General features: G+C 37.5%; 1 protein-coding gene across 4 annotated transcripts in view; it reads left to right on the forward strand.

The window, feature by feature from the left end:
- SEMA5A (semaphorin 5A) overlaps positions 1-23,618 on the forward strand; it is a 354,251-nt gene that overhangs the window by 180,327 nt on the left and 150,306 nt on the right. For all 4 annotated transcript variants that reach the window (XM_074874592.1, XM_074874601.1, XM_074874608.1 and 1 more), the window contains 2 exons: positions 16,468-16,530; positions 22,730-22,828. In XM_074874592.1, the coding sequence (XP_074730693.1) occupies positions 16,468-16,530; positions 22,730-22,828 (162 nt within the window). The remainder of the gene's footprint in view (positions 1-16,467; positions 16,531-22,729; positions 22,829-23,618) is intronic.

The raw sequence follows: 23,618 nt of genomic DNA on the forward strand, positions 1-23,618 counted from the left end.
CATTACTCTATCCATTTATTGACACAAGTTTGTATTTATTGATGCTATGACTACTGTATACTGGAAGTTGCTAATGTGAGCATTAGGAGGCATTTGGTGGGTTACTGGACTGGTTAGTTAAAATGTGCTAATTTAGTTAGCACGTTCAGTGAGTTAATTCCACTATAGAGGAGTTCACAGATAAATTTGGAAGGAAGGAATTAAATTGATGAGTACAAAAATAATTCCTAACTGTCAATAATGCAGTGCAGCAGTTTGTTGGCAGTGGATTTGGGACAGTGTAGTAAGAGAAGATGATGAAAAATAGCAAAAACTAAAGCCTTATGTCTTCCTATTTTTGCTTACTGGTATGATAGCTTTTATTTTACATTACTTTTAGTTTAGGTACTTCCATATTCTGTTAATATAGCTGTGCTTTGAGTGTTCTCCTGCTCTAGCAGTTAGTTCCAACTGTAAGGGGGGCAGTCAGTGCTCTAAAATGAAGCATATACCCATCTTATTTTGGGGTACCTCTTTTTCCTTGTATAGTTTAGTCATTTACTTTAATACTGCTATTATTGGTGTTATTGTTATTGTTGTTGTTAGTACTAGCAGCAGCAGTTTATCTTTTAGGGAATGTATGATGTTCTTGCCAAGAGCATTTTTTTGGTGCAGAAGAATCTATTTTGAACTATTGAGTTTTCTTGCCTGTGGACATCAACCATCTCTATAAAGTTATGAGATGTTATTTAATCATCCCAGAAAAATGAGAAAAAAATTGCAAAATCCAGGTCACATGCATTCATAATCTTAATTCTGTTCTGAAGTTTTGCTATCCTAATAACTTTGTAAAATCAGAAGCTTTTTCTGGTCAAGCACAGAATAGAACTTCTCAAAAAGCTGCCTATTATTTTCACATCAGTTGCTTTGTGTGTGGAATAAGAAAGAGGCAGATGAGAGTTTTACAAATAGAACAACTGAAAAAGTTTATTTTCCTCTACTCTTATTCTTACAAGTAACTTGCTCATATTTTCCTCTCTAGCAGAGGAAAATTTCAGTCTAAATGGTGGAGGTTTCAGAAAGATGTGAAGTACTAAAAAGACTTAGAAGCAGATTATTTTACTAAAGTCTGGTTAGCCCTATTGATTAGTCATAAAAATACAATCTGTGTTAATGGGTCTTCATAATTTTTGGTGTAATCCAGTCTATCATGTAAGAATAGGAACATGTGTACATTTTTGGCAAAATGATTAAAAACCAAAGACAGTACAAAGGTATACATCAGAATCAACACTTTTAAGAGCTGAAGTGGCAGTGAGAACTTTTTTTTTTTTTTCTCCTGAATGGATTTCTGGGAATGGAGAGCATCAGGAATGAAGATACTCAAATTGGATTTTAGGTGATTTGAAGAGGGCAGCATGTAAACTATTACCAAAAGAAGTGCAGAATCAAAGCTAAAAACTGGCGCGCACACACACACATAATTCGATAATAAAGCTTATATATATTTTATATATACATATATATAATGTATCTCTGTAATATATACACCCATGTAATAATTCCATAACTCCAATACAGTGGCATGACATTCAAGTTTTTGGGTTTTTTTGTTGCCTCTGTTTTTCAGTGAAGTGACTAGTCCTTGCTTGCATGTAACTCCCATTGAAATCTATCTGCTACATCTCAGTATAGTATAGATTTTATGAGGTTAACTGGAACTGCTTTCTCACAGAGCTGCAACTTTCAAAATCATTTTGGATTTAGAAAAAAAGGGTCTCTAGGTGTCAATGTTGTTTGGAGTAGGGAAAATCATGAGGAGGAAGGAGCGGCAGAGAGGAGCTGTTATGGGCTGACTGCAGCCCCCCATTCTCCATCCCCCTGCACTGCTGGGGGGGTGGAGGTAGAGGAGTCTGGAGTGAAGGGGTAACGTTGATCCTGTGAAAAGGTGGTGTTTGTAGGGAAGTGTTTTAGATTTGTCTTTGTTTCTCACCATCCTACTTTATTTTTAATTGACAAGAAAATGAATTTATGAGAAAGTAGCTGGGTGGGCATCTGGCAGCCAACTGAGCTGCCTATGTCCTAGCATTTTTTTTTAAATATACACACACTCTTCTTTCTGTCTCACCTTCCCTCTGCTTTCTTCAGTAACTCACAGATTAGAATTAATATTAAAAGTATCTGAATTCAAAGCACAGTGATTAACGGAGAATACTGATAGCCTGGATGAACGCTGCCAGAAATTATCTACTGCTATTTCTAAGAACGTGGCTATGAAAATGCATTGTTTTAATCCATTTGAAGTTACGTGGGCATTGTCCTTGAAAAGATCTGGCAGTGAGACAGGACCTATTTTATGTTAACTGATGGAAGTTCCTCTTCCACTTGAGAAATTGGTTATGTAGATTCTCAGTCACAGTTAATGTGCAGGCCAAAAGGATCTACCTGGGTTTTAAAAATGAGGATAAATCAGTTTCCTTTGCCACATAGAGTAAGCAAGGTTCACTGATGTGCCTGCTCCTGTTTTGTAGGACAGTTTGTGTATTGTAAAGCTAAAGTGTAGCTATTCATCTCTTTTCTTTAACATAGACTCAGATCCTAGTCCTACAGGTAACTTTAGGTAAAGCCTTATTCTCTCCTTGAAGATCCCAGGCAGTAGAAGAGTCTCTGTTGCTGGGAAACAGTTGAAAATTCAGGGCTGAAGTGTACCTCAGGAAAAGTTAATGCAGGAAAGTTTTCTTTAGTTCTGTCTGAGTTCAGATGTCAGATATCTTCCCTGAGCAGGCAATAGCCTTGCTAGCATTGCAGATTAATTTTAAATATGTGAATTCCCTTTTCTTTAACTCTTTATGTTTTTAAGTCTTTTTGCTTCCCAACTCTTTTTAATGTGTAGTTACTGTGTTTTCAGAGTGAAAGAAACATGTTTATAGATGCAGAGTTTACTATGAGTCTTGCACACTCTGAGTTTTTATGTGTTCTTTGAATTTCGGTAAAAAGACTGGGTAATTTCAGGAGGCATTAAAAAATTTCAGTAGGCATTTTCCATTGGAAAAAACTCCACTGCAAGGAGAGGTTACAGAATCTGCAAGGAGACTGACAGATTCAGAATGTCACTATAAAAATCTCACAATATTTTTGAAAAGCACAACAACTTATTTCTTGAACTCTGAGAATTTTGATTTAACTGCTATTAATACCTAGATCTTCTTAAGTGTGCATCACACAGAATATTGTGGAGAAATGCTAAGCAAATGTATATGCCATTGAATTGTTTCAAAATAAAACATATTTCTTCCTGCACTTAAGGCAGGCACAAATCCAGTGTTTTTCCTGTGAAGTTATTCTTTATTTTTTTTAACCAAGATAAATATTATCCTTTATTTTTTCCCTCAAGAATACTGAGAATTCTTTATTCTTATATCCATTAAAATTAAAATAGAAAATTAATTTTGAGTTTTTGAAGCTTTCTGACTTTGCAGCTTTAGCCTGATCTGAGTTTCAGACCCATTCCGGAATTTGAAGGAAAGTAAGAGCTATAAATGAATGGACTTTGGTCTAATTCTCAAGTTCTTCAGTACTTCAGGCATACGCTGAGGGGGTTTCCTATTATAAGCTACTGTGCAGAAACTGTCCCATTTCTGTAGTGGATATTGAGAATGTGTACAGTTTCTAGCCTTTCTTCTGTTCTTCTTAGATAAATCTGCCTTTGATTTTGGAGTGTTTTGCTATGGTAAAAGCTCTGGGATTTGGAACACTGACTTCAAAGGACTCTCTTCAACAGAAAAAAGCACAGGAGAATTTTTAAGAAATAATTCCTAGTAATAAAAAAGTTTTTGTAACTTTCTATTTATAATGCTAAACTAGTAGCCAATATAAACCACTGTTAAAAAGCTAAGAGCTATAACATACCCATCAGGGGACAAATTGTTAATAAGGTGTAATTTGATGAGGGAAAGCTGATGGTATCTACAAAAAGAAATAAGATCCCCATGGCTGCATAGAAGTGCCTTATTAACAGTTGGACTGGGAATCCTATTGAATGAGCTCTATTTATCATGTTTTTATCACTACCTCCACTGAGCTTTCAGCTTCTGGGAGAAAAATACCAAAGTACAATATTGTTCTTGCAATATAGCAATCAAAGGGTTTCTAAACCAAGAAAAATGGAAAAGAGGCTACAGAAGGAGGAGGAGGAGAACATCACACAGCTGGTTCAGAAATAAATTTCTTCGATTGGGTTCCCTGTGTGAGATTGTTACTAAAATTTCTGCATGTTACTGCAATTTAGGAGATACTTTCTCAACAGTTAAGGGCTCTGAGTCTAAAGATTGGGTAGAGCTTCCTACAACTGAAATATGAGGTCAGCAGGGAGGTAAATACGAGGAAAAAGTTGAAGACGAATTGTTAAGATATGATGATGGTGGTTGTTTCAGTGACTATCTGTTTCTCCGAGATCGCTTGTCAATGTGAAATGAGGTAAACACCTTTATATATATCAGGGGTATGTTTTCCCTCTAAGCAGCTGTTCTATTGTCTCTGCAAAAAAGGCCAGTTATGACTCATTTGGATCTGAATGCTTGTCCTTTAGAAATTGGATAGAAATGACCCACTCATTTCACATGTCTAATAGTAGGTTGCCAGATGTCACTGACCACTAATTAATAACTTAAATGATGTTTAGCACATAACCGGGAGGCAAAAAGCTCCGTGGGTCGTTGACATTACTCTAGACCATTCACTTGTCAAAAAAAGAGAAAAATGGACTAACATTCAGGCTTTTTCATAGCCTCATTGTTATCTCAAATCTTCACAATAAAATTGTGATTTAAAGGTGCATTATGTGCCTCCTTGTTCCCACTGCTCCTTCCGTTGCAACCGGAGTACACGATGTTCTTTTGAAGACATTTCTGTATTCGGAGCACATACTCTCCTTAGTCCTGATGCTTCTGTTTGTCTTTCTCACCACTGATCTCTGTATAATTTAACAGTGAAGATACACTCCAGTGATTTTCCTGGTAGCTATAGGTTCAAGCTTTCCATCTTTTGCTCTTTGTGTTTAATAAGAATTTTTCTCAGTCTGCTGTTGTTTTTTTGCCTGTCCCCACACCTCACAATATTATCTATGTGTAGATGACACCCATTTATGTGCCTCTTTGCCTTTTATTCTTCTCCATACTCCTGCTATTTTGTGTCTCAGATCATCTGAGTGTTTGTGAAATTAAATCCAATTATTTTAAAGGAAACATAACCAAAATAGGAATTACTTTTTCTTCTTTCCCCAAGTGAACTCTCAGTTGTGCTGCCATCAACCCTGTTGCCAACTCTGGAAATTTGGTGGTAGTATTCTTATTGTGTTCCATTTTGCCCCATCCACTTTCTAAATGTCTTACATATCTATGTATTATCCTTAAATGGAAAGAAGAAAACTTGATCTTGATCTTCCTAAATCACCTTTCCAGTCAATTACTTTAACTGGAAGGATGTAGAAAATCTCATATTTGTGTCTCTTTGTTGTTAAACCATTTGTTTCTTCACTGGCTTTTCACTGAACAAGCTGCATAAATTGGTGGTTCTTACATTTCTTCTGCTGTTAGCATTCTACTTTCTCTCTGCTGTCATCTGTCTAAAATTGTTTTACCTTGATTTGGTCACATATATAATGGAAATTTATATCACAGAATCATTCAGGTTGGAAAAGACCCTTGGGATCATTGAGTCCAACCATCAGCCCTACTCTACAAAGTTCTCCCCTACACCATATCCCCCAGCATCTCATCTAAACGACCCTTAAACACATCCAGGGATGGTGACTCCACCACCTCCCTGGGCAGCCTATTCCACTCTCTGACCACTCTTTCTGTGAAAATTTTTTTTTCCTAATGTCCAGTCTGAACCTCCCCTGTTGCAGTTTAAGGCCATTCCCTCTTGTTCTATCACTAATTACCTGTGAGAAGAGACCAGCACCAACCTCTCTACGATGTCCTTTCAGGTAGTTCTAGAGAGTGATGAGGTCTCCCCTCAGCCTTCTCTTCCTCAAACTAAACAGTCCCAGCTCCTTCAATTGCTCCTCACAGGATTTGTTCTCCAGGCCCTTCACCAACTTCATTGCTGTCCTCTGCACTCGCTCCAGCACCTCAATATCTCTCTCGTATTGAGGTGCCCAAAACTGGACACAATACTCAAGGTGTGGCCTCACCAGTGCAGAGTACAGGGGGACTATCACCTCCTTACTTCTGCTGGTCACACTATTTCCAATACAAGCCAGGATGCCATTGGCTTTCTTGGCCACCTGGGCACACTGCCAGCTCATGTTCAGCTGTTTGTCAGTTAGAACCCCCAGATCCTTCTCTTCCACAGTTCTCCAGCCACACCTCCCCAAGCCTGTAGCGATGCATGGGGTTGTTGTGGCCCAAGTGCAGGACCTGGCACTTGGCCTTGTTGAAGCTCATCCCGTTAACGTTGGCCCACCGATCCAACCTGTCCAAGTCCCTCTGTAGTGCCTCCCTATCCTCATGCAGATCGACACTCCCGCTTAACTTGGTGTCATCTGCGAATTTACTGATGATACACTCTATGTCCTTATCAAGATCATCAATAAAGATGTTGAACAGAAATGGTCCCAACACTGAGCCCTGAGGAAGACCACTTGTGACCGGCTGCCAGCTGGATTTAGCTCCATTGACCACCACTCTCTGGGACCATCCATCCAGCCAGTGCTTGATCCAGCAGACCGTTCGCTCATCCAGGCCATGGGCAGCCAGTTTTTCAATGAGAATTCTATGGGGAGCTGTGTTGAATGTTTTTTGAAAATCCAGGTAGACAATATCTACAGCTTTTCCCTCGTCCAATAGTCGGGTCATCTTGTCGTAGAAGGAGATGAGGTTTGTCAGGCAGGACCTGCCTTTCATAAACCCATGCTGACTAGGCCTGATCCCCTGGTTGTCCATTATATGACTTGTAATGGCACTTGAGATGACCTGCTCCATGACCTTCCCTGGCACCAAGGTCAGACTGACAGGTCTATAGTTTCTTGGATCCTCCTTTCTGTTACTCTTGTAGATGGGTGTCACATTTGCCACCTTCCAGTCCAATGGGACCTCCCCAGTTAGCCACGATTTCAGGTAAATCATGGAAAGCGTCTTGGCAAGCACATCTGCCAACTATTTCAGCACCCTTGGGTGAAACCCATCCAGTCCCACAGACTTGTGTGCATCCAAGTGGTCTAGCAGGTCTCTGACCACTTCCTCTTCAACTGTGCTGACCTCATTCTGCTTCCCCTCCCCATCTCCCAGCTCATGAGGCTGGATGTCCAGGGAACAGCCAGTTCCACTGCTAAAGACTGAGGAAAAGTAGGTGTTGAGCACCTCAGCCTTTTCCTCATCCTTTGTTACTGTGTTTCCCTCTGCATCCAATAAAGGAGGGAGAGTTTCCCTAATTCTCCTTTTGTTGTTAATGAATTTATAGAAACATTTTCTATTATCTATACAGCTGTAGCCAGGTTGAGCTCTAGATGTGCTTTGGCTCTCCTAATGTTCTCCCTGCATAGCTTCACTACATCTTTATAGTCATCACAAGAGACCTGCCCCCTCTTCCAAAGGTCATAGATTCTCCTTTTGTTCTTGAGATCCAGCCAAAGGTCACTGTTTAGCCAGGCCGGTCTCCTTCCCCCACTGCTTGTTTTTCGGTACGTGGGAACAGCCTGTTCCTGTGCCTTTAAGACTTCTCTCTTGAAGTATGTCCAGCCTTCCTGGACTCCCATATCCTTCAAGGCATCCTCCCAAGCGATTTTGTTAATCAGTCTTTTGAACAGGTCAAAGTTTGCCCTCCGGAAGTCTAAGGTGGCAGATTTACTAACCCCTCTCTTTGTTTCTCCAAGGATCGAAAACTCAATCATTTCATGATCACTGCACCCTAGACGGCCTCCAACCTTTACTTCCCCCACAAGCTCTTCCCTGTTCACAAGAAGCAGGTCCAGGAGAGCACCTTCCCTGGTCGGCTCACTCACCAGCTGTGTGAGGAAGTTACCCTCCATACATTCCAGGAACCTCCTGGATTGTTCCCTCTCTGCTGCGTTGTGTTCCCAGCAGATACCCAGAACGTTAAAGTCCCCCACAACAGCAAGTGACCTTGAGATTTCTCCCAACTGTTCCTTCAACAATTTTTGTCTCTTTACTGTCTTTTAATATGCCCTTTTTAGGCTAAAAACTTTTTTATTATTGTAAATAATTATTGTAAAGTCACTGTAGTATTTTCTCTAGAATGATATATGGGTATTACTATTAACAGAATCAAGGCTGCCATCACTAAAGCCTAATGGCAAAACTATGTGAATAAATAAGTAAAAAAGACAAACAGAAATTATGATAAAATTGTTATTCTGTTCCTGATGAGTCATTATGTACAAAATTACATATGCACATATAGAAATACAAAGATTTCTTTTTTTTTTTTTTTTTTTTTTGTAGTCTCAGATTTTCAGTATGACTTAGAAAGTGTTACAATTTCATCCTCTACCGTATCTCTCAGGTTCATCTGGTTTTGTGAGTTCATATCTGGAAGCTATAATACAACTGTCTTTGACATCCCAGGGGCAAGATATAGTACATTGGCTGTGCCTCTCAGAAATTTTTCAGGAAGGTTTTTGATTTGCACAAAGTATTCTGAAGTGTCATACCTTCCTGTCTGTGGCTGAAAGGTAAGGAGGGATGATTTCTGGGCTACTCCTTTAATCTCGCATCCCATGGCAGCATGGCTGTTTTGCTCCATGCTAACTTGCTGTTCAAGATGGCCCACATTCCGGTGCCACTTCCTCCTTCCCATTTCCATGTTTCTTAGCAACAATGAGCAGGTATACAGGAAAATAAACTTCTGCTTGCCTATGCCTATGCAAACCAACGTTTTGTGGCACTCTGGTGCAAGGGGACTCTTTTTTCCACTTAATCAGTTATTTAACCTAGGGGGTTGAGGAGTATGAAATTACATTGAAATACCTTTCTCTTTCTTGAAATAAAGAGAATCCTGACATTTCTCATCAGCACCTAAAAGTTTAAAACACTATTTGTAAAAAAATAAAATGAAATGTTGCTTTCAAAAGGTCTTGGAGCCTACTAAAATCAATCTCAGTTGCCAAAAAGCAGGAAATGCTTTAAAACTCAGTGTGCTAACACAGATGTTAAATCTTAAAGGATTCACATATAATTTATTCAATACGTTAAATTTACTATATGTAGTATAATTTCAGAATGTGCATTAAAAATACGTTATGAAATCTCATTCCTACCTGCTGAATGGCTGCCAAGTTTGGTAATGCAAGAACATTTTGTTGTTTTACCCCTTCAACACAATCCTGCATTCAATTTTTTAATATCCATAAAAACTATAAAAGTCTCAAGACTCCAGATTGGAACTTTAAAAACTTTGAAAGTCACAGTGCAACAGTTTTGGGTTTTTTGAATAACTCTCTAGGAGCAGGACTAAAAACCCTACTTCCGAACATAGTCAAGTTTTGAGTTGCTAACTTCCAGGTTTGGAAATACATTTTCCTCTATAAACCTGCCTCTGTTAAATATAAACCAAGTGAATGGTTTGTGACATTTAGAAATCTTTGCAGAAGACAAAGAGGGGAATGCACAGGTGGATGGGTAGGTGGCATTTCCGAAAGTTCAGTCTTGGGCAGAATCTTGTGTCATTGAAGTCAGTGGAGTAGCCCAACACTGAACATTTGTGAAAGTCTTAGTAGCTCTAAATTCTTCTCTCATATGCTTACCTTTTTATTTCAACATTATTGTATTCTGACAATTTTCAATTACTATTTATTTGCACAGTCAATAAAATAAGCTAATTAAAACTCCGGCTACTCCATGAATTGGCAGGGTATGTACTTCTCACTTTTTTATATACTTCAGGCCAATATATTTGAAATAAAATTAAGTTGACATCAACTCCTTGAAGCCATATAAAGCTTCATATATTACCTGGTTTAGGTATGAAATTATATATCTATCAGTTCTTATTGAATTCCAAACCCTGAAAAATTTAGGATGATTTGATGTTTATTTTCATACATTTCACACTGCTTATTATATAAGAAACTGTAATTTTCTAACTGTGGATGAACAGTAAAAACTGGTTCTGAACAAATGAAAGCACATATAATGTTATTCCCAGGAGAACTGGCTGTTACATGCAGTAATTGGTGGCAAGGCACCTCAGTGTCCGTAGCCAATTAGTAAAGTTGTCCATACGGTGCTGGACTTCTTGTATGAGCTGCTGGCCTATCACTTCATATGAAAACAAAACCAGGATGGCTTTAGTCCCCAGAAACCAGCTTTTCCTTTTTGGTGAGCCAAAAGGGAAAGCTGTGTTGAAAGGAAGTCCCTTTTTAATATTTTACTCTAGTTTTTCCCACAGAGGGTGATCACTCTCTGAAGCTGACTGTTGTCAGGAGCCCATTGGTAAAATAGGCAGCTCCAACAATAATGGCTGCAAGGACGAGGGGTCATGATTGTGTGGAAAGCAAGGAAAATGGTTCCTCTGAAGTATAGAGAGGTATAAATCTTTCTTAAGTGGCTTTACGTATTTGCTGGAAGCAAGGATGTCATTATACCAAATCATGCCTTAAAATTTCTGGTAACCATCAAAACCACCACTAACTCTGTGGCTGCTAATTTGCTGCTAATGTCTTGCTGGTATACTTCTCTGTGGCTACATTCTTTGCATTTACGATCCTGACACTTTCTTTATGGCCTCTTTAAACTCAGCTTTTGGACTCCAGCATACATGTTCATTGGGAGTTAATTAGGCAGGCTGCAAGACATCCTCGCCAAACAAGTCACAATATTTTGAAGCCATTCCATTGCTGGACTGATGTGAACAATAAGGCAATATTACTCATGTTTGTTGACATATATTATTATGGTTATTGCCATTATACCCCAACTCCCCAGAGTATTGTTTAAATACATGATGTAAGAGATGAAAGCAAGCAGATAATGAAACAGAAAAAAGGAAATATCATGTAGTTGTTAATTTTTGGCATTGTGTAATTAAACTATCTTCTTTAATGTTATTTTTGCCAGTATCTAATTAGCAAAGCCATCTGCCGAAGAAGTGCTGGACCATCTGTCTGGAATACTGTTCTGTTCGTTTTTTGGTTCTTGACTAATTAACTTCTTTTTCTATGAATGTAATAGTACATTCTGTTTCCACACTTCAAAGAAGTTCATATATAAAAATACATATGAATGTGTACCTGTCTACATATATATGAGCATCTGTGTAGCTATAGGAGCATAGTTCTTCCAGGAGATCTGATTGTACTCAGTTATGTGTGAGCTTCCACTGTAGGTGAAAGCCACAAGTTTTTTTGTTAACCTGTAAGTACAACTAATACATACCTCACCTAACACATTCTAATTGACCAGTCCATGCTTAACTGTGTTCAAATTTCCTGTCCTCATTTACTGATTAAAGTTGTAATTGTAGAAAGGGGCTATATTAAAGTTAATTACTTAGGGTTTTGATTTTTTTTCCCCTTTAGTATTTTGTAATTTTTCACGTAAATTATAGTATAATTTAAGTTGGAAGGGATCTCCAGATGTGTTGCCCGGGGACTTATTTTGTTGCTGCATGTTGGCCATGAAGAGAACATCTTGACAGTTGTTTCTTAAGTGGGAGGGACATGTGAACATTATTCACTGCTTCTACATTTCCCATGATTCTCTTTTAGTGTTCTTCTAAGGTATTTGGATAAATCAGTTTAGATTGGAGATTTTCTTTCGGTTTCCATTGGAGCTAATTTCTTTGCATTTATTTATTTTGCCTGTTGAAGAAGATACAGTAGTTTAACTTTTAAGCAAGACTCTTATTATTCATTTGAACAGAGAAATTACTGAAATATATTTGTTGTTCCAAAGAATAAGATTAATTTTAATACTGTAATTTTTAAGTCAACATAGATGGGTGTTGCATCTATATTTTTCTTCATTTTGAAGATAATAGTTTCATTATATAGCTTGAGTTGGAATTTGTTTCTTCTCTAGCTGGAATTTCTCTCCTCCCACTGCCCCTTGAAAATGCTGGGAGGGATTTAATCTGAAGTTTTTGAAGCACTTTACACATCAATGATGTAATGTTTAAAACACTGATACAGTTATTTACAATTGAGCTTTTACAAAAAGATGCCTGCCATCAGTCTGAAACTTGGGTTCAAACTTAGAGTTAAGTGTGCACCAAAGCCATGTTTCTGTTCAGTCTTGATTTTATGTCAAAACTGTATGGAGGTTTGTGTATTTTTTTTTAACTGAAGAAAACAATACGTGTTCAGAAGTCAACTGTGACTTCCTCATCAGACTATGGTAGGTCAAGTTCAAGTTGTACCTGTCAAGTTCAGTCTTTAGAGTTGGCCACAGTGCCTTCCACAGGGCTAAAAATCTCTGCAAACATTTTGCACTTACTGGTGACTGTTACATAATTAAGATTTATTTATGTCTACTAGAATATAGTTATGCTGAAGATTGGGAAATTAGAAACAAATTTAGTCAAGGCATTAAATTTATAGAGGTGCTTGAAAGACCATATTGATAGCAGGATTTGTAAAAGGCATGCCACTGTAAATAGTGTCAGCCTGCTATCAGAAACAGACTGATGTGCTACCTTAAACCCTACTCCTTAACCTATGCAGCTACATTCTTTGTGAAGATGCGTAACAGTAGATGTTGTCCTGCCCATCCTTATTTTCTTTAGCACTAATGTTCAAGATCCCTGTTTCCTCTTTCCCCAGGGTGAACAAACTTGAGTGTCTGTAATTTGGTTCAATGAATTTTGTTGCCAGCTTAAGTAGAATTATAATATTAATTAAAAACAGTACACAGAATGCTGAAGGTTGTATTTTGCCATGTGAAAATTGGAGCTTCTTATTAAGAAATGTAGGAAAGAAAAGATCCTAACAGGATAAATTTAGCTGTGTAGGCCTTCATAGTGAATCAGATATCCAACATGGTATGCATATCATATTTGCACTGCTCATCTGAACTTCATGGAAATGTTAGCAAACAGTATCAAGCAGGAGAACATGTCAATTTAATGGAATCAGTGGATAACAGTAACATAAGTAAACCTGGTTTTGCGCTTGCTTTCTGAAATAACAATATCCACATGTGTCTGGTCTTTCAGAATTAAAACTTTAAAAGTCTTAATCTTCTACTGACAAAACCCATATTGTTATTATTCTGTTGGGACATTTTGTTTTGTCTTTTTGTGGTGAAGATTCAGGACATGTTTTTCTCCTCTTTCTTCAACATTGAAATGACATTTAACTTGAGTTGTCCACCTGTTTCCCCCTGTACATTACTAGTAGGCTGTGTTGCATATCCGAATTTCCATTTTGTGGGAAAGTCTCCTAAATTTCCTGAAGATTAAAAGAAAAAACTTAGCTACATATAGAAATGTCTATACCTGCTTTTTTAATTTAATCAGCAATAGGACATGTGTATGCATTACTGAACTATGCAGCAACCCTAGGGACCAAAGTACAACTGTTTGAACTACTCAGCTCTCTTCAGGTGACTGTGTAATATACTTCATTTGCAGCCTGCTCTGTTATTGTCTCCCCCAGCAGTGGAACCCAGGGCTATAGGATGGCACTTAGCTTTGTCACCAGTGTGTCTGCACTTATTTCTTGTCCAGACAATATTACTCCTATGACACACATTGCCATGAACAGGGTTTTCCCAGAGTTTGCCATTTGGTTAGCTTGCAAGCATATGTATTTATATATAGTTACAGGAGTTTATTCTGCTTGGGTTCTTGTATGTGCTGTTAACTATGGTATCCAGAAATTTTACATAAGGTTTTAATATTTAATATCTTTAAATCTATGCATTTTGTGGATGTCAAAGAAAGAAAAAATGTTTATTTTCAGTTATACTAATAATAGTATTAGTGGTTTTGTGATGGGGTCATAAAATTGTTAATATTTAATATTTGAGAGGTCTAGCTATGACGTTTTCCCTAACTCAAAGAATATTTGATTAAAAGCTAACAGTCTGTGATTGTTTCCAACTCACCACTTCTGAGCTAAGGTAATACTGGATGTGCTACTCCTACAGGCTTCACCAAGAACCATATCTCTATATTGTCACGTTATTTATAGAAGTGTGGCAGTTAGCAAGCTCCTTATGGAGTCCATCTCTCCAGGGATGGATACCTGGCTCTGCTAACACTGAAATGATTGTTTTTCTTCACCTCTTTCTTTTTTTCTGAAGCAGTATTTAGGCTGGGTCTCAGTGATCACTTGACAGGGAACAGGGGAGGAGAGGGAGAGATGCTGTCCCAATGTTCTCTCACTATGACAAGAGTTAATAAAATTTCTGCCTGACTTGTTCTAAATTTTACTTGCATTATTATGTGCTTGGAGTTTCCAGATTCTCCAGCCATGACCTGCTTGCAGAGATGCATTGTATGCTTTTCTCAGATTTTGTGGAAAGTTTGAAGAACTCTCACTTTTGGCTTCTGAGTTTCCCATCTCCAAAGTCTGTTGATTTTCTTTTCCAAAACTTTCAGTGCCTGAGAAATGTACTTAATTTGCTTGATTTGTGTAATTTTTGCATTTCACATCCTTCTCCTTCAAATTAATCTTTTACCATGGACTTAGAGCCAATTGAAAGCTGGACATTTTGTCACTGAAAATTGATTTACTGAGAAACTTTATCTTTAATCCAGTCTTTCTGTCTTCTTACTTCCTGCTGTTCATGCTTGGCATATTCTTCTCAGTTCAGTTTTGGCAAGAACTTTCCTTCAAACTTTCGTTTTAAGCACCCATATTCCAATAAATCTTTCTACTCTGACCCCCTACTGGTAACTCTTGTGTTTCTCCAGACATTTGACATTTTTTGTGTCATTTAGAGATAATCAGATACTTGTATCTAGTGCCATATAAAATATAGGTTCAGGGTGCCCTAACGGGTTGATTAGGAACTTAGGCTGGTCATCCAAGAGCAGTCTTTTGTACTGTGATCTCCGTTATGGACGTAAATTGCTTTTTGCATTGAAGAGTCAAAAGAGTTAAGTCATTGCTGCTTTTCTGTCTAACTCAGTATGGGATTTCTTTCATGCTGCTAGATAGTTTTTTATAAATGCTAGGGTCATTCACAAGTGGATTCTTCCAAAAGCTTTCAATATATTCCCCAATATGCTGTAGTTGTTCATCTGCAAAAGCAAACACAGTAAATGAGAAGGTTTGGGGTGGAGAAAGAGAGTAATGGCATTAGTTTTTATAAGTCTTTTTTTTTCCTCTGAAATGAAAAAGCTCATTCTTGGGCTTGTTGAAACACTAATCAAAGAGTATTGCATAGTATACTCTGAAAGCATTTTTCCCTTTAGTTTAAATAGGCTTTCACCCTATTATTTATATTAATTATAGAGTTCACTTGCTATTAATATAGTCTCCATTAAAAGACAGGTACAAAAAATTACCTATATTAAATCTGAATGAATGGTCTTTCATTATTTCCTGGTAAATAAAAAGGAAAAAGCTGTGGTTGCAATAAGTAAGCAGCAGTGGTTAATTTAGAAATCTCAATTCTTGCTGATAAAACATAGTGCTTTGTGGTATTTTTATCTAAAGAACAAATGGATGTGCACTGTTGAGGTGAAAGAATGGAGAGTGGTTTAAAATGCACTCTGACTATACAGCATATACAGGCATTCAAATATGTACATGTATTGGCATATAAACACCAAGCACACAACCTGCTTCACTGAAGAATAGAGTTCGTAAATCATAGCTGTTGAATGTTAAATACGGAAATAATTGGAGCTAACTCATGCAGTGAAACTGTAGTAATGCAGACTAGGTGTTACAGTCCTGGCATAAATCTGTTGAAGCAGAGAGACCGCTCAAAAATGAGGACAAATCGCTTCTTTGCAGTGCTCCATTTCAGTATTGTCTTGTATGTGTCTGCCCACTGCTCCTTTCTCTGAATGGATGCTTTAGTGCCTCTGATCAGTGCTGCAGTCATACCTTGAGAAACTAAAATCTCCATTTGATGCTTGAGATAAATACTGCAAAACAGCAGCAGGGCACATTTTCCTACGATACAAGTTCACCTCAGATGTTGTGGTGATGCAGCCTAACTTTGCTGGGGAGAGAGGGTCAGCCTTTCTCTGTGTTCTTAACTGCTTGCCTTGATAAGATTCATACAAAAGTGACTAAATAACATCAAATGTGATTGTGGTTATTTCTCCTGTAGCGGTAGGTACAGTGACTCATGGGGATGGCCAGCTTCACTTTGGATTAAGACACTGAAGAGCCATCAGCAGCAAAACTACATTTCTAAGGAGAAAAGCTTGTAAGGTGATTATGGAAAGAATCACCCACAGCTAATCATCAGTATGCCTGAAGCACATATCTCAAGCATGGGCTTAGATAGCTCTGAGGTTTATATTTCCGTGTTTCCTGCATTTCTAACTAATTCCTGTTGGTTGCAGGCAGTGGAATGGCAATGTGATGAAGCTACTAAAAGAGCCTGTTACAGCAAAGGCAAATCAAAGGTAAGCATGAGACAGCTGTTCTGCTTTAATAAAATTTATGTGTTAATAGCAGGAGTAATTCAGTGTATAAATCTATATGCATTTTTATTGTCTTCCTTTCTGAAGAGAGTTGAGGAAAGGAATCTGACACGTGTAAGCAAAGAAATAAAAAACAATATAGGGAGTGTGAGGTGAGAGGTACAGCCACGTGATTTTTTTCTGAAATGATCAAGAACTTTTGTTTTCAACAATTTACTGTTTTGACTCTACAACATGTCATATGTAATGGGCTGTATTCTCACTTCATTTTCAGTGCTGTAAATCTCGAATAACTGTGTAATTACTTTGTAAAATCCTCAATTTATTTCCCTGTGTATTAGATGCAATTTTAGGAACATTTATATTTCATATCTACTGATGCTATGAAGAAAATAATATGAAATTCACTAACTTTTTAGACATGGAACTTGATATATTTTTAGTATTCAGAACCAATTCCTTATCTGGCCAACTACAGTGTCTTTTATTTAACACAGGTAAGTGCAGTGCTAAGGTAGAACCTGTATGAATGCTGTGTTCTTTAGTGGCTGTTCTAAACTGAAGCTAGTTATCAAGTTAATGATAAAAGCAGATAGAAATACATTCAATCTATGTCTGTATTTGTTATACTGTTTAATGATTAAAGTTAACTGAGTTAAAACATAAAGGAAAAACATATCAAGAGCAACTACAGAAGAGCACACTTACTTTCAGGGCCCATGTTCGGTGGAACATGTCAACATATGTTACTGAAGTGCAAAACTCAGAAAAAATCCCAAGCTTCAAAAACGTATTCCAAATGCTTCTACAATCTAGTAGAGGAGGAGTCTCTTCTGCGTAGTCATCTAATCACTGACTTTTTAACTTCTCCCATTAAACAGTTCATTTCCAGCTTTTTTTACTAAATGCAGAACACAATGTTTCAGTGTACCCGTGGCCTATCCATTTCTGTTTGAGATTAAACAGGAGGAATGGCCACGCTTCAGAAACAGGGCTATGTTATACCATGAAGAGAGAAAAAGACAGAATTACTTGGAAAAAAAAGCAAGTGTAGTGAATGTGCAGTGTAAAGCTTCATGCATGGAAGATGATTGCTTTTATGAAGGAATAGTTTACAGTACTGGGAAAAGTCATTAAGAATGGTGTTGCCTTCTTTGTCCTTCTCCTTTCCCTTTCTTTCCATCCCAGTGTGGGAAACATATTTAAGAGTTACTGCTCACTTGCTGTTAAGGTGCAGGATTTGCTAGGTATATAGAAGGAATTAATAGCTAGAGAAAAGAAATGAGTTAGATTTTACTTAAAGATTTCTAACTTGAATAGACAAACTCTGTTGACTCGAGTTATGTGTGAAGGCTTTAATGGCAGAAATAGCATCTAGCAAGTGTTCTGATCTACAATCTTACTTGTCAGTGTGGAGAAAAAAGAAAGAACTTCTGGGACCTCATACTTTAAACAAATGTTTTGTTTTGTAAGTTGTAATTTCCCCCTGGAAGATTTATGCTTCTTCATGTAATATGTCCCTCAAGCCGTCATCCTTAGTTTTCAGATGACAATACTCTGAAGTAAGAGAGCATGTTCAAGTGACAATATGACAAGTTACATTGGTGAAGGTGCATATACAGTAGAAACTATCATTGTAGGAATACAATGTGTAACTAAAAGTTTACATGTCTGTTTTACAGTGATTTTCCAAGTTTAAAACTGTGAGAATAACATTGAGCTTGTTTGAAAGTCACATGCAGGGGCTGTGATCTAACATGATGGATGAAAGTAATGGTAAATTTGAGACTATAGTAGTGTACTTTTGAATATTATGTTTACAATATGATTTGTGGTGTAAGATCCACATTCAGTTCAACGGTGCAGAAGCATATATTGCTATTAAATAATTTTGCAAGGAGAAATACTCAAAACCGGTGAAATGCATTTAAGAATGGACCTTAGTGTAGTACATATGTGCAGATTTTCATTCATGCTCATCACACCAGCTGGTGACTGGAAGTTACGCTGTCACTGTAAAATAGTATAAACGTTATTCTAATAATGACCTCTGAGATTGTTTCTTAGTATGATTATTAGTTGGATAAACATTTAGTGTTTCATTTGTATCCATAGCCTTGTTCCACATGATCTAGAAGAGAAGTACAGTCCTCATATTTGATTACTTTTGAAGGTAATCCTGTGAGGAAATAGCTCTTTTCTTATTGTTACCATAGGGCTTTTTTTTTTTCGGTGTGCAGACTTTGTGGCCTGAAAGGTTCATGTAGGAGAATTGCTGGAGAATGCAAAGATATTGACTGAGGGGACCTACTCAGCTGGAATGGCGACTGTCGTTTTGAACTTTTCATGCCTCTTTTGCTTTCACTGGTGTGATCGATGTTAAAATCAAAGGATAAATTTAAGGCCAGAGAAAGGATAGCCTAGTGATGTTTGTCTTTTATTGCTTTATGTCCAAGACTAAAACAAGGTCACTATACTCTCTGTATAAGGAAGACTTATGCATGCAGATGAGGAAAGCACCTTGATCTGTGGCGTGCTTGTCTTCCTAGTCAAACCACAACGGCCTTCCCTTGGAGAAGGTTTTCCCTTGAGAATTATCAGACTATGAGGAATTCAGTCCAGTGCTACAGTGAACTGTCCCTCTTCAGAGGAAATCCCATGGGAGACACAATTCCAGTTACTGTTATCAGAAAGACTGCTTGCTTGCTTGCTTATTGTTGTATAAATAGATCCAGCCCAAACTGGAGAGTTGGTGGGGGTTGCATTTCTATATTTCCCAGGGCGACTTCAGATTTCAGGGCAGACACTTGACTGTAGGGAAGGGACAGGAAAGATTGGAGACAAAATATGCAAGGCCAGCCCAGACTGTGGCGGAAGAGGGATGAGGATTACAAAGATGGATGTCGGTAAGTTATTCATTCAAATCCTAGTTTTTTTGAAGCTCTGCTGCCCACAGAGTAGCATGGGGGCAGTGAGTTCAGGGCAGCAAAACTACAAGTCAGTTTGCTGAGTGAATGCCCTGAAACCAGAAGCTAGCTTTGGACCCTGAAGCAACCATAGTAGTTTTGAGATAATGGTCAGTTAAACACGACTCTTTTTTTTCGGTTGTTGTTCTTGAGAAAGAAGCTGCACAGAATTTTTGCCTCTAGCTGTTAGCAGTTGTTGTTCTGAGGTTTATGCTTCAGGAGCCAACAAGGGAAAAGAGCTGAAGGGGATAACGTATAGGTACATCTGTCACATTTGACAGTGTAATGCACACTTGACTTTTGAAGTCTGATGTTTGTTACTGAGACTTCAGACATTTATCCACCAATTTAAGCTCTTGCTTAAAATAACTAGTGACTCCAGGAGAAAGCCAGACAAAATGATGTCTTTGTGGCCAGCATGCGTTAGCATTTAGGAGTCTAAAACACCACACATAACTAAGAGAATAAATTTGGCCATTCAGACTGGCACTTGTGGTAGGGATTGTTACAAAGGAAAAATATAAATACACATGGTAAAAATACAATAAACCAAAGAGACATTAAATATATATATATATAATTGAAGTAAAGTGTCTTAACCCTTGCTTATTTAAGATTCTAATGTCTGTGTATGTTAGCATCTGGACTTTCAGTACAAGTATTAAAAGATTAAACACGGATGTGTTTAAAATGTTAGCCTGTACAAGAAGCATTGCTGCGAAAGGATAACCATATGCAGCCAGATTGTCCTTGAACTGTCAAGTTGGTTTTAAACTTAAGTAGCGACCTAGCCTGCTTGGCTGCTGAATTGTTTCTAATAGTTGTATTTTGTTTCAGGTATGCTGATACAAAAGTAGAAAGTAATTGCTAAGTTAATTTATTTCTTTCAAAGATATTTTTATAGAAGAATAGGAAAATATATGGCATAGAGGTCAAGGTGAAATAGAGAATAAGGCTATGTAAAAGATGGCCACCAAACCTACCATCACCCTCCAAACTGAAAAAACCGTTTGGTTTTGAAGTCCTTTGCATTCACCAATGCCACTTCTACAACACACATCTCTTTTTTGCACATCTAAAAAGTGAACCAGGTGAGCTTGGCTCCAGAGCTCGAAAAGTGACTGAACAATTAAAATGACTAAGTAACGGCATCCTTTTTCAATATGCTTTTGGGTGGTTATTGTTATATTTTTTTTTTAATTTGTTTTGTGTTATTGTGTATCTGTCATATGAAGAAAATAGCCAATTTATTTTTGATTTTGTTGTACTATGCACCCAACAAATGTTTGATATGAGATATCTTATTTGCTCTGTTGCACTAAGGATTGTTGTGAAGCTGGCACAGGACCTGGGAACATTAGAAGCATCTTGTGAATCCCAGGAATGTCAGAGTTTAAAAAATTAACATTTTTAGACAGAAAGAGTGGGTGATCAGTGTGCAAGTAATTTGGCAATGGCACTGTTTCAGGGAGCTCTGGAATATGAAGAGGAGAGGTTGGATGGTTGTAATGTCAGTACCCACTTATTTTTCCTACACTTACATTCCATGGCTTGCTGCAAAGGGCAGGATGGAAACAGCCCAAACAATAAATTACTGTATTATATTCTGTGAACCTCCCTGAGCACGCTTTCCACAAAAAAAAGGAGGAATTGTTGCTTTTTTTTTTTTTTTTTTTTTCCTGGGTTGTGGTTAAGACAACCTGCAACAGGGAAATGGCCTAGAAGTGAAATAATTACTTTTTAAAAGGCTTGTTGTACTATCCAATTCTGTTATATGGTTGCATATTAGCTTCTGTGTGGTTGAAAGGATATTAAGATGACAGTTTTGGTAAGTTCAAGATAAAGATGTATTTGTACCTCATGGGAATCAAATCTTAATTCTAAGATGTTTGGCCTTTAAAGGCTCAAAGACAAGATTTTAAAAGCTACATTTTCATGAAAGACTAATGCAAATGTAGTTTTGGGGGGTATTTTCTCAAAAAGGTGGGGTTTTCTGAGATTTTATGGGGCCGGGGGTGTGGGTTTTTTAAACTTTATTTTGTATGAGGAAAGGTATAGATAATAAATTCTGAGAGTTTTCTCAGAGATCTTTAAAGTATTTTCCCCATCTTGCTTTGCAGTCTGTTTTGTGCCCTTTCAAATTATTCAGGTTTTATTTCTTGTCTTCCAGGATGAGAGTCTATTTTCAAGATAAACAAGCAATACATTTAATGTAACATAGACCACAGAATGGGACTTCTGCACCATACTATTACATGGATTTTCTTACCTGATTCTACCTAATGTCTGTTAGAATTGCATAGCTGTATTGTCACGTTTTTTTTAATGCTTTACATGAGACTATCTTGTGAATGAATGCTAGAGAGCATTCAAATGGAAGGTTCCCGGAAACTTTATTTTCTCCAAGCATATTGTTGATTTTGTTCATTTTATTAGATATGGACATTGATTTTCGCAGGAGGAGTGTTTGAATCTTTTCTACATAGTTCTGGGAGCTTTTTAGTATTGCAGAAAAAGGCTTTCTGTCTGAATAAGCAGTAGAAATTGCTGTTGGTTTCTAGCTTCTGAAATAAGAGAAATGAACATCATAAAGTCTTCATACATTCTAATGGGATAAAAAACATGTAAAATTATTCCTCAGGGATGAGCATCTATGTATTGAGGTAATGAAATTTCTTGAGAAACTTCAAATTAACAGAAACTTAGATGCTTCTAATAAAATACATTGTGCAAATTATGAAACTAGTAGGGACAAATCTGCGTCTGAACAACTCAAGAATTTTATTTGTACTGCTTTCAACATACTCATGTTACTGAGAATATGTTCTTTCTCCTGTTTTCCTCCCATCTTCTTCCGTTGGCCTGATGTGTCTCTGAAAACAGCATCTAATCTGTTGAGACAGCAGTGTATTATTTAAATCAGCATCTATCACTTCAGAGTTTAGCTAAACCTTTGAAGATACACTTAGAAGAAATCTTCAGTACTGAAAAGGTTTATTGTTATCCTGTTAAGAACTTCTCACAAAGATTGATGGATGCATGTGTTGTAGTTAGGAAATCTATGTGTGTCATGACTGCTAACACAATCAGGTATGCTCAAGCCTTGTTCCCCTAAATTTTTATGTGTAAACACATAACCATGGAAAGCAAGTTGTAATTAGCCTCCCTATCCTTTGAAGTATCACTGAATTTAGTCTTTCTTTTCTGCATGGCAGGAGGAATGCCAGAACTACATTCGAGTGCTTCTTGTTGGAGGCAACCATCTCTTTACCTGTGGAACCAACGCATTCACTCCTATCTGCACCAATCGGACGGTATGAGTTAAATGTTTTATCCCACTAGCTCAAGTCTCTGTTCTGAGCCAGCAGACTGAAAGGCAGAGCATGCTGTGGTTGAGTCCAGGCTATTTGCCTACTGATGGGTGAGCTGATGTGTAAAAGGCTGATTTTGCTAGTGGCAGGCCAAAGAGGAGATTTAACCAATGATCTCTTTTTGCAGTCTTTTCCTCAGCTGTGGGAGAGAGCACAGCTACAAGTTCCTGCCGCATGCCAGTTTTCATGAACCTTAGGTATTTCTAAGACTTCTGCCAGTCTGTAAAGTTCGATTGGCATCAACTGGTTTAGTTATAAAATGTATTAGGGTAGCTGCATACTGTGTATGTGTAGTTCTGGGGAAGATGAAAGTACCTGTATTAGTGATTTCTGACTGTCAAAAATGAAGAAATCTTAGTTGAGAAAATCTGTTATTTTGTTTCTGAAAAAAAACCTAGTTGTAATTTATGTGTATCAAAGAAAGAGAGTCCATTACAGAATCAATAGTAGTTATAATAAAAATCAAAATGTCACTGTTTGGACTAAGCTGGCTATTTGTTTCAGGAGGGGAGAGGCGTTTAAATACAAAGAATAGCTGTATCACCAAAAAACTCCTTGGCACATTTATTAAATTTAAACCTATTGTGCCTTTATTTTTAAATTACATATTAACAACATACTGTGGTTTATGTCTGAAAGTATTAGGGCTACTAAATCAGAGAGATAGTTCTGCTGAACTGGAAAGCTCCTTTTTTAAATCTCATTCTTTCCTAGAACACACCAACAAAACAAA

This window comes from Strix uralensis, chromosome 1, assembly GCF_047716275.1.
Source record: "Strix uralensis isolate ZFMK-TIS-50842 chromosome 1, bStrUra1, whole genome shotgun sequence".
Classification (NCBI taxonomy): Eukaryota; Metazoa; Chordata; class Aves; order Strigiformes; family Strigidae; genus Strix; species Strix uralensis.